Raw genomic sequence first — 12,940 nt, 5'->3', positions numbered from 1 at the left:
GGAGCAATTCCACAGTAGGTAGGATGTTTGCCTCGCACACAGCTGACCCAGGTTCGATTCCCAGCATCCCAAATGGTCCCCAGAGCACCGCCAGGAGTAATTTATTTTATTTTATTTTATTTTATTTAATTACTGTGAAATAGTTACAAGCTTTCATGTTGGATTACAATCACACAATGATCAAACACCCATCCCTCCACCAGTGCACATTCCCCACCAATATCCCCAGTACACCCCCCCTTTCCCACCCTCCTCCTGCCTCCATAGCAGACTTTATTTCCCATACTCTCTCTCTACTTTGGGGCATTATGGTTTGCAATGCAGATACTGAGAGGTTATCATGTTTGGTCCATTATCTACATTCAGCACACATCTCCCATGCCCACCAGTTCCTCAAGCCATCATTTTCTTAGTGATCCCTTCTCTATTCCAGCTGCCTTCTCCCCTTTGCTCATGAGGCAGGCTTCCAGCCATGGAGCAATCTTCCTGTACCGTGTATCTACTATTCCAGGAGTAATTTCTGAGTGCATGAGCCAGGAGTAACCCTTGTGCATTGCCAGGCGTGACCGAAAAAAAAAAAGAAAGAGAGAGAGAGAAAGGAAGGAAGGAAGGAAGGAAGGAAGGAAGGAAGGAAGGAAGGAAAGAAAGAAAGAAAGAAAGAAAGAAAGAAAGAAAGAAAGAAAGAAAGAAAGAAAGAAAGAAAGGTCATAGGTCTTATACAGTACAATCCAACCCCTCCCTACTCCCCTTTTTCCCCTCTCTCTCTTCCTCTTTCCCCCGCCCCTATTGTGGAGTTACTAAACATCCATCTCTTTCATTCTCACCCACAGTCCACCCATACCCCAGTCCCTCAAGCTTACCTTCTAGACCCCAGTGCACCAGGATGCTCTAAGCAAATAAAATAGTTCTCTTTGAAGAAGAGAACTTCTCTTTAAAGAAACTCTCATGCAAGCTGTGACTAACATCTTCCATGCCTATTGAAGTTAGTGTTGGATCCTCTGTACCTGGTGTCCAAGGCACTTAGGAGGGATTTAACATTATTGAATGAATGTGTTAGAGCAACTTCTACAAAATTAAATTTAAATGTCTATTTATTTATTTTTTAGTTATTCTGCTTATCTAGAAAATGTATACTTCTAAAAGTTGTGTTCTTATATTCAGAGATAAAAAAAAAATTTCACCTGAAGTTTCTCACTGTTGAGTCAAAGAGATAGAATCGGTCAGGGGGTTGGGGGAGAGGGGTGACGGACTCTTCAGTTCTCAGGCAAATGAATGAAATAATAGAGGCTTGTCTACAGGTTCCTCACTGCTGACAAAACCTGATTGTGTTGAGAATCCCTTTATTTAGTACTTAAAGTAGAAGGAGGGCCTTCTTAAAACTTTAGATTGGAGTCCACTAGGAGAGAAAAGCTCTGTAAGAGTGTCCCAGAAAATGATGTGGCTGTCCTCTGGGTTTCTTTATTCCCACTTAAATTTAAGGAAGCAATCTAAAATCATATTTCCAAAGACCAGTTTATGTCTAATGCTGGTGACACTGAGTGTTCCCTGCTGCGGTTCTATTTCAGCACCTGCCTTTGTCTGCTTGCTAGAGAAAGGATGTTTTTAAATCTGAAACGAAATTGAGAAATTTAAGACAAGGGAACATGAAAGCTATATTATCACTTTTTTCAGAATTTCTTGATTTTGCTGATTATTTTGCTTGTTTGTTTGTTTTAGTAATAAGATCACTATGGTTGTTTCCTGTGTTGAATCACCAAATTAATAAAGGCAAAAATATGTACATATATCTTTATTTACACCCCCAGTTTTGTGTGTCAAACCTTCAATTATTATTAAAGGTCCCATTTTCAGCAAACCAAGCAACCAATGCTAAAAGAAAATGAAAGCTATTCAATCATTATCTGAGCTGATAATGATATCTTTTGTCTACTGCCTCCTATGATATATTAGTACTGTTGCCAAGAGCAACAACATCAAGAAATTCCATCCCTTAATGAAAAAATAAAATTTCTGTTAAAAGCACTTTATTAGGAAAGTCAATTTATTCTTCCATATAAACATGAGTCATTTTTTTCTTTTTGATAAAGGATCTCTTCATTCTGTTATTGCTGAACATATTTTTCTCACAATCTTTCATGATTTGAAATATTAATGTGTAATGTCTGTTAATGGGGTTGTTCAAGAACCCTTCACATTGTACTTTTTTCATGAGAGAAAAGTTTTTAATTAAATAAAATAAGCGGGACACAGGAACTCAAGCAACTATATGTTTAATAAACCTTTGTGTTCAGACCCCATTCTCACTTCACAGGAATTGCTCTGAATACAGATGAGATGAGGTATCATTTTAATTACTACACCTTTGATCGCTTCGAGTAGCCAGTGGAGGATAATATGCATATTGTGGAAATAATGGAAGCTAAATAAAATAGGCTTTGCCTTTAATAATGCCTTCAATAGCAGCTGCTGTGATTGTCACAGGCTGGAGTGACACTTCTCCATTCCACTTCTGCTTGCTCCATTCTGCAGCTATACCATGACCCACCTCATCATCAGCATTCACTGTTTCTCATTTTCTCCAAATGTCACAGAGGCATCACACTCCTTTCGGCTCCTCCTGTAGAGTGCCATAATGAGAGATCCAGTGCACAAAGCCACTTAGACAGCTTTTTCTTAGAATTGCGAGACAGCTGAATGTGTTAGGGGAAATGGGAACAATGATTTCTGTCTTTGATCTCCCTCACTTTCTCTATGATCTTGGCATGAAATTATTTAACTTCTCTACACCCCTTTTTCCTTTTTTTTTCTAAAATCAAGTGGCTAGATTCTCTGAAATTCCATTTTATAGTGCCCATGATATTATAATGGAAAAGTATACCTTTTACATCTGATGTCGTGACTGCCTCATAACACCTAACTGCAAACTGATCTTCACACCTAACCATGAGACTGCCAAGTATTTTTGGCCTCAAGATACACCTTGTAAATTTTCAGGAGTGTTCTTTAAAGAAGGGACCATGAGCCCCAGAAGTACCCTGGCAACATTAAAACACCCAGGCTGAACAGTTCAGTGTTTCAGCCCTGCCCTGCAATGTTGCTCTGACCCAGGGGTGCTGGGGGCCATCAGGGCTACCTGGTGGGGATGCTGGGGAAGGTGGTGGAGCAGGAGGGGCCATGAGGTGCCAAGAATTAAACTGGGGCCCTTGTGGGTACAAGGATCCAGTCCTTTGAAATGTCTCCCTGAGCAAAAATTGTATTTGAAGGATACCAAAAGTACAGATTTAAAATTTTTTTCACCCCTCCCCCCACACACAATACTTTTAAAAAGTTACATATAAAATGAAACTTTGCTTATCACCTCACCCTCCAGAACTCACAGCTGCTCCTCCCAGATGGGAGTTTAAAATGAGGCCCCCATGACCATGCCACTGGACACCGCACCAGGCTGTTTTCACTTGGGGAGCCCTAGGGGGGATGGGCGAGAGCCCTCCCCATCCCAAGGGACCCAGCCCCGGCAGCCAACCTCCACTACCCAACTGCCGCCACGCTCCAGGCCTCTTTCAGGACACATCATAAGACACTTCCTAGCCATTTTCCATAATTATCACACCATGTTTGATGGAATTCAGACAGTAGGCAACAATATATATATATATATATATATATATATATATATATAGGGCGTTCGCCTTACAAGCGGCCAACATGGCCGACCCGAGTTCGATTCCTCCGCCCCTCTCGGGGAGCCCGGCAAGCTACCGAGAGTATTGGATATGCCAGACACAGTAACAACAAAGTCTCTAATGGAGACGTTACTGGGCCCGCTCGAGCAAATCGACGATCAACGGGAGGGCCTTAAATATATATATATATATATATATATATATATATATATATATATATATATCGGAGGGCCCAGTAAGCTACCAAGTGTATCCTTCTCACATGGGCAGAGTCCACAAGCTCCCCGTGGTGTATTTGATATGCCAAAACCAGTAACTATAACAGGTCTCATTCCCCTGACCCTGAAAGAGCCTCCAATCATTGAGAAAGACAAATAAGGAGAGGCTACTAAAATCTCAGGGCTGGGACAAATAGAGGCGTTACTGGCACCCACTCGAGTAAATCAACAAACAATGGGATGACAGTGATACAGTAATACAGTGAATCTCATGTTAACAGTATATGGCAGTCTTCCAAACTCCATTCTAGCAACTATATTCTTTTTTTGTTTGTTTTTTTAGGGATCAAACCCAGGGTCTCACATGTGCAAAGCAAGTGTTTAGCTACTGAGCTCTATCCCCGGCATACAGCCACTTTATTAACAGTGTAGTTTGGCAAGGGTGTTCTAACAGTGTGACTTGTAACACAGACTTGAGCTGTGTACGGCCACTCTGAATCTTAGTTACTTTTCCAGAATGGTTTGGCAGGTCACAGGTCTACTTTTTTTAAATCTTATCCTTTGGGGAGAAAGGTGTCAAATATATCAACACAATGTATAATAGTATCACTGCTTAGTATCTAATCAAATTAGTATCAACATCAGGGATAATGATGGTAAAAAAAAGGAAGAGATAAGGAAAGACTATGGGAGGACATATTTTGTATTTTGCATTGAAGAAATTGTAAAAACAGCCTCTTTGGGAGAGATTTATATCCAAGGAGCATCAAAGAAGTTTGACATTTTAACTGAGTGCTGAAAGTAGGTAAAGGGACAAACATACTAACCTTCAGTACCTATAGTGCAAACCATAATGACAAAAGGAGAGAGAGAGAGACAGACAGGGAGACAGAGAGAGAGGGAGAAGAAAAGTGTCTGTCATGGAGACAGACTGGGGTGGGACCGACACAAGAAGAAAACTGGAGACGCTGGTGATGCTAAATGTATACTCGTGAAGGGGTGGGTGTTGGAACATTGTTTGATTAAAACCCAGTTCCAAACCTTTGTAACTGTATATCGCATGGTGACTCAACAACAAAAAATTTAAATCCTTCTTTATTAAACATTATTTATTGCATACTCTGACATCAAGAATTGTTTGACAAGGCCAAGTTCTCAATGAAACATAGAGTGTTCATTTCTTCACCACATCTATTATAACATTTTATGGGAAGTATCTCTCTGCCTAGCTTGATGATATATATTTTCCAGCAGGAGCAAGTGGTTAAATAAGAATGATGAGTCAGTTGTACTTTAGAAGCCCTATTATGGTTGAGGTTTGAGCCTTGGATATTAATATACAAATAATTTAACAAAACCGTTAGGCAAGCTTAAGGGGTAAACTCTATCACTTTAAATTTGGGGTCAGAGAGATACTATAGAGGTTATTTTGCCTTGCACAAAGTTGACCCTGGTTTGATCCTTGGTACAGCATGATTCCCACAAACACAACCAGGAATGATCCCTGAGCACAGAACCAGGAGTAGCTCCTAAGTACTACCTGTTGTAGCCTAACTTTCCCCTCCCCACTTGCCTCCCCAAAACACACGCGCGCACACACACACACACACACACACACACACACACACACATACACACACACCACCCCCAAAGTTAACCTGCTTCTTCTTATCAGGAACTAAGGTGAATCATTCGGTCTGGAAAAAAGAATCCTTCTATTTTCACATTGAAAAACTCAACCCTTCCTGTTTGGAAATTTCCATGGTCTCCCCGCACTCTGCACTTCCTTAGAGCATTTCTTCCCTTCAGTTCCTAGTCCTCTCACCCAAAGTGCTTCAACTCCTGGAAAACTTAATCATCCTTAGAATTTGCACTCATAGACAATTCCTTGTAAAGACTCACACCTCTTCTTCTAGTCAGAATAGTTGCTCTTTTTTTTTTTTTTTGGCTGCTAAACCTACTCCTTGCTGTCAAGAAATCTCCAAAGATGGTCTTCATCTTAAGGATAAAGAAATTTGGAATTTTGGATCCCCAGGGTTACATACTGGCACTGCTGTAGGAACCTTGTGACACAAGGGATAGAACCCAGGGCCTCCAACTGCATGGATACACACTGGTCTTTTGGACTCTCTCCCCAGCACCAGAATGTTTGTGAACATAACGTAGTGTTTGAATGTAATGTTTTCATTGAGGAAAACAAGTGAGAGATTATTTGTGGCATAACACTTAAAAAACATCTTTAAAAATATAGAAACATGTAGAAACACAAATTTTCGCCCTTCAGATAATCTTTTCTTTCTTAATCTTAGGTTCAAGTGACCTTGATCCTTCAATGTTATTGGACGCTGGAGAAATCATTGACATGGGGTCTGATTATGAAGATCAGGTAATTAAAAATCTCAAAACTGGTTTTCATTTGAAGGTGCTTCGTATCCGCTCTCATAGAGAATTTATGATTCATTTTTAAAATGGTTTTGGATAACTAATGACTTAGACCATGATAAATTACAGCAATCTTCAGCTTCCATTCACTAACTTTATTCCTTTAGCCTTTCCTCATCTACAGATCCAAAATAGCAATAACCAAAAAAAAATTATACAAAACAGATATGAGGTTACATGAGCCTCTCTTCCTGAGAAATTTGCCTCTGTCTCTATCGTCTGCAATAACAAATCCAGAGTAATTATTGGGTACCAGTTATAGATTCTGAGCTGTGCTTCTCTATTTTAAACCTTTGAATGACACTTATAACCCCAGACCTCAGAGACAAAACATTAAATATATTTTCTATTTGAATAAAATCAAAGAAATTTATCTGGGTCATTTTCTTCTCAACAAAAGAACTCTCCCTGTTGCTAAATTTTAATGACATAAAATAGTTGGCAAATGGTCCAACTCACTAATTAGGCCTTATTTTTAAAGAAGAATTATGTCAGAAACTTCTTTCCACCTCTCATCAGTATGCATCTATAATGGCTAAAAGCCAAGAGAACATGTTCTTCTGGGATTTTTTCCCCTCATCTCCGACTAATATATGTCACAAATAAAACAAATCTGACAAGAGTAATGTCTGGTGGCTTTGAATTTCACATACACACTCATAAATTGAATTTTAAGAGCATTAAGTATCTTGCATTTTATCACAAAGCAAGGAGAATATATTGACAAGATAGAATAGCTATAACATGTTTTTAGTATTTAATGTGTACTAATCATTTTGCTAATTTTTTGCTAACTTCCTTAATTTGATTATCTCACTAATTCCTCATAGTATCTCTAAGAAATAGAAATTATTATCTTTATTTCATAAACAAGACATTAAATAGAGTGATTGGCCTATAGTTATACAGTAATTTCACAATGGAGAAGAAATCTCAGGGTACATGCCATAACATCTGCACTACACTGCCTCCCAGTCTTATCTCCAAAGACAGGCCATCCAGTGAATCACTATTGAAGCTAATTCAGTTGTTTTAGGAGCCCATAAAATATACAAAAATGGAAATCTTGCCTTTTGATTGAAGATAAGTAGAGCTAGCAGTGATAATGTTAAATGAATTGCAGAGAGAGAAGGGCAATATTGGGGTGATCTCACTCAAATGTGATACCTCTATGAAGAAACATAGCAAGGAATGAACAATATCTAATAAGAACAAACCTGTGGACTTTGACTAGAGTTGAGATTACAGAGTGGTGAGGGGGATGTGGGCTGAGAAAGGAAGAGAAAGGCTGGAAGTGACATAAGGACAGAAGTCAAGGATCTTGGGAACTTTGTTGGGGATGGAGGTACAGTAGCTGTACACTAAAAGCATAAATGTTGAAGCTATTGTAATCATGTTGTTTTAACTACCATAGCGTAAAATAAAACTCACTGGGGAATGAATTCTTTTCAGTTTTTATTAAAGACTCCATGATTTACAAAGTTACTGATAGTTGAGTTTTAGGCATACAATAATTCAACACCAATCCCTCCTCCAATGTCAACTTCCTTCCACCAGTGTTTCCACTGGAGAATGAATAATTTTTTTAAAAAAAGATCCCAGCAGAGGTATATACTAAGCAACTCCTGTCTGAGGTGGGCAGGTAATCCAAAATTAAAGGAAAATGAACTATAACAAGAAACTTAGATGATTCAACAACTGAAAGAATTCAAAGTGGTTATAATGTAAAAGTGTGAAAGAACCACATCATTAGTAAGATTTGAGGAATACAATTTCATACCTCTGTATGTGTACAAGATTCATTGCAGCCACCAAAGTTCTTGTGCATCAGACTATCAGAAATACCCCCTTGAGGTGACCCATTCCTCTTACCTCTCTTACCTTTTCTCTTTAGTAATCATCACATTTTTCACAGAATCTAAGACATATTTTTTGTGTCTTGTCAGTTCTTTTGTTTTGATTATTTGTATTCTATTCATAAAATAATCTGATAATTGTCTTAGCGGTTTTCCATTGAGTGTATATGTCACAACTTATCCAAGAAATTGTCAATGGACATGTTGGTAGATTCCATATTTTGGGGTGTTGTGAATAATACTGCTATAAACATATGAAATGCAAACATCCTTTCAATTAATGTCTTCATGTCTTTGTAAAATACCTGAGTGGTATTTCTAAATAATGATATTGCCGTTCTAAGTTCTCTTAGGAATCTCCATACTGATTTCATAGAGCCTAAGTCAAATAACTTTCCCACCAATAGTATATGAGTTCTTTTTCCTCTCTCACAACAATAATTGTTGACCCCTCTCTGTTTTTTTAATATGTCATTCCCACAGGATTGAGATAAATCACTGTGCCTTTGGATTGTGTTTCTCTCATAGATTATGTTGAGTGCTTTCTTGAAACTGAAAAAGTAAAATTTATCTCTGAGACCAAAGTCCAGAATTTTATTACTTATATTTACTTCTGTGTATTTTATAATGTTCTTCCATATTTTTTATAGTTATATCCTTCTTTTTCTTTAAGGTTCAGTTTCTCTAACACCATATGTTGGCTTTCCCCTCTAACACACACACACACACACACACACACACACATACACACACACTATGGCCTTGGCTCCTTTGTTTTAAATTAAATGTCCATATATTTATGGGTATATTTCTCGGTTCTCTATTTTGCTAAATTGTGTGTGTTTGTGTATGTGCACGTGCATGTTTATGTGTTCTAGTACCAGAATGATTTGATTACTTTTGTTTTGTTGTATACCTTAAAGTCAAGAAATGCAATTTAATTTCTCTAATTTTCTTCTTTCCTTCCAGGTTGCTTTGTTTATTCATGGTCTTTGTGCTTCCTTACAATTTTTACTATAGTTCTATTTCCTTATATGTGTATATAATATGTGTATATATATAGTATATATGTGTATATAATGTATGTATATGTAGTATGTATTATATATGTATATATATAGCAAGTCAGGGAGATAGCTCAAAGGACTGGAGCATATGCTTTGCATGCTTGTATGCAGGCTTCAATCACTGGCACTGAATGGTCCTCTAGGACACCTCTAGGAGTGACCCCTTGGGTACCAAGACAAGAGTAGCCCATAAGCACCACCAGGTGTGATCCCAAAACAAAACAAATCATATAAGGATTGCACTGAATTTATTGCTTGGGTCATGTAGATATACTCTTATTTCTTATGAAACATTAGTGTGTGGTTTATTTTGAAACACATATTAATACATTAATATTTTAAATATTCAAGGAAATAAAGAAACCATGAAACAAGTATATGGAAAATGAAATAGAAGACCTAGAAGAAGGGAAGAAATAGAAATTCTTGGCACATAAGGCATTGACACGTAAATAAAATTTTGCTTAACAAGTTAAATAGTAAGCTAGACAACTAAAAATAAACTTAGAGTTAAAGAGAATGAATGCCTTACACTAAAAAAAGAGTTAAATACTTGTCAAATATAAACATTAGCTTATCAGACACAGGATAGAATTATTGGACTGTTTTTTATATATATATTCTAAAAAGAGTTCTAGAAGAAATAGTGTAGGGAATGGAGCAGAAACTGTATTTTGACAAATATCTTTGAGAACTTTATAGATTATAAAAGAAAAATCACCAGATTAAAGGATTACATCCAGTCTTGAGCAATAAAAGGTAATTTTAGAAGCCAGAGAGATTGTGTAGGGTTAAGGTGCATGCCAGTTTGATCTCCCACACTAAATGGTTCCTCAGTCATTGGTTGTGGCCCTGAAGATGACCCCATCACTGCCATGTCATCCTCAGCACTGTAGGGCCCACGCAGTACCGCATCCTTGATCCTTGCATTGAACAACTGCCCCAGTTGGACAAGAATCACTGAGTCACCTCTGTCTTCTCAGCTCCACTTAGGAGCGCCGCCCCCCCCCCCACACACACACACTTAAATGATGATGACATTTTTCACCTATTTTTTATTTTGTAATTAAACAAATTGATTATTAATCAACAAATTATAAATATATTAATTAAGGGCTGGAGCGATAGCACAGCGGGTAAGGCATTTGCCTTGCAAGCGGCCAATATGGCCGACCCCAGTTTGATTCCTCCGCCCCTCTCAGAGAGCCCGGAGAGCCCGGCAAGCTACCGAGAGTATCTCGCCCACACAGCAGAGTCTGGCAAGCTACCCATGATGTATTCGATATGCCAAACACAGTAACAACAAGTCTCATGATGGAGACGTTACTGGGCCCGCTCGAGCAAATCGATGAAGAACGGGAGGATAGTGACAGTGATTGATGATGAATATTTATTATGATTTTATAATGTTGTTTATTTTATTATATTTATCATGACTATATTTAATTATATTATATATTTTATTGTGATGTTTATTATAATTATATTTATTAGTAAATATAATAATTTTTAAATTATTAATTAATAATTAACAGATTATTAATTTGATACCTATGTGCCAGGTAACATAAGCATTGGAATATATAATGATATTAAACACACAGCTTACAAAGTAGTGGGAAAGACAGTAAATAAACAAAATAAGTTAGTAAAATCATTAGATTGTCAGAAGTGATCATTTCTCTAAGAAAATGAAATGCCAAATACCAGTGTAATAGGATTAGGAATGATGAGCTGGAGAACAGAGTACAGTATTAAGTAAGATAGCCTATATTAACTAGAATAACCTTTCAATAAGGTAATATTTAAGCAAAAATTTGGTACATATCATAAAACAATAATACAAAAGACATTAATAGTGAAAAAGGAATATCAATACAGCAAATATGAGGGACTATTTTTTGTCATTTAGATATTTACAACATCATTCAAGCACCATACAATACAGGTAAACAGGCCATGACCAGCCAACTAAAATCATATGTATCTGTCTCGTCATATTCTAAGGCCGAATCACAGGATTTTGGACAGTCTTAATCACCCTGTTATACAGCAACAATTTTGGTAAACAGAGTAATGAAGCAAGTTCTAGTTGAGGAAACTAAAGCTTATAGAAGTTAAATGACTTTTAAGACACAAAGCTAACAAGCTGCAGAATGAGGAATTAAATTTTGCTGAATCTGGCAGCAAATCCTCAAAAAGCATCCACAAAGAAAAGATGTTGCTAAGGTCTCAGATTATCTGTCTATTTTGGTTCACGCTGTTTAATTATCTAACTTTGCTGCATTTGAATTAACATATTTCTACTGTAATGAGCCAGAGAGTAAATATTTTAGGCTGTGTGAGCCATATGATCTTTGATGTAAGCACTCAAACTCTGCCATTATAGTGTAAAGAAGTCAAAACTGTACTTAAATATGTCTAGTTGTTTTCCAGTAAAACCTTATGCATACTAAATTTTTAATCATATTATTCCTTGTGATTTATTTTGACGATAAAAAATTTTTAAACCCCTTCACTTTGGACAAGAATTGAGTACTGAACATAGGTAAAAGAATTTATATGATAACCTTTCAGTACCTATTCTGCAAACCATAATGCCCAAAAAGGAAAACCATTGTATGACTGAAACCCAATCATTAACTACTTTGCAACTATGTATCTCACAATGATTTTATTAAAAAAATCTAAAAATATTTAAAAATAAATTAAAAATAACCCCCTTCTTCACTGCAGAGCCACACACAAATAGGCTGGAGGGTGGCTCTGACCTAAAGACTATAGTTTGCCTACTGCAGCTGTAAACCATTCCCCTGGTCTAAACATCACCCTACCCATTAGTTTCTAACAAACCCAGAGCATTTAATAGTATTCTTTGTGCTTCACATTTATGACCTTATTGTATCCTCATTTATATAATATAGATATGATTATCTCAATTTCATCATTTTATTGATGAAATAACAGAGGCACAGAGAAATTAAGAAGTTTATCTAAGAGGTTAAGTTAGAATTTTAGAACAGCTGTCTGACTTCAGAGCCAAGACAGGCCAGCAGGCCAGACCGCCAACATCACACACACACACGCACACACACACACACACACACACACACACACACACAGCAAAAAATAAAAAGTCTGAGTAGTCTTCATTCAAAGGTTCTTTTTCATGCAATTGCCAAAAGGATCATGAATAAGAAGGAGAAGTGTGCAAGGAAAATGAATCTACATTAGTTTCACGTTTACCCTTAACAGATGCTTAATTGGGTCTCTTTCAGTGCAAGGAGTCCTGTGGGCCAGGAAAGATTTCTAGGGTGTGCCAAGTCTCACCCCAGCCGCAATGCTTCAGTTACCCAATATTATTTCTTTTTCTTAGTGCTCCTCCTTGTTCTTGGTTCTTTCATTCTTGGTTTTCTTGCTTCACTTTATTTCAATAGAGGCATTCCCCAGCATCCTAGCTGTGAGGCACCTTAGCTCTTCTTCATTGAACAGGTTATCTTTGGAGAAACTCCATCATAGCCATGATTTCAGCTTGACTCAGAGCTTCCTAGTGAATTTGTAGCACAAAAGTCGGCCAGCTAAACAGAACTGGTTGGATTTCCATTGTGCATCCCAAACTCAGCACGTCCAAAGCAACTCACCATCTTCCTCCACAAAATCTGTTCGTCCTTCTG

At 37.4% G+C, this 12,940-nt stretch overlaps 1 protein-coding gene across 2 annotated transcripts in view; it reads left to right on the top strand.

The window, feature by feature from the left end:
* The window catches only part of AK5 (adenylate kinase 5), a 286,756-nt gene that overhangs the window by 138,688 nt on the left and 135,128 nt on the right, over positions 1-12,940 (top strand). For both annotated transcript variants that reach the window (XM_056123767.1, XM_056123766.1), the window contains exon 8: positions 6,211-6,287. In XM_056123767.1, the coding sequence (XP_055979742.1) occupies positions 6,211-6,287 (77 nt within the window). The remainder of the gene's footprint in view (positions 1-6,210; positions 6,288-12,940) is intronic.

Source organism: Sorex fumeus, unplaced genomic scaffold (genome assembly GCF_029834395.1).
Source record: "Sorex fumeus unplaced genomic scaffold, SorFum_2.1 ptg000047l, whole genome shotgun sequence".
NCBI lineage: Eukaryota > Metazoa > Chordata > Mammalia > Eulipotyphla > Soricidae > Sorex > Sorex fumeus.
Note: the sequence above shows the minus strand (reverse complement) of the source record. Positions and strands in the feature narration are given on the sequence as shown.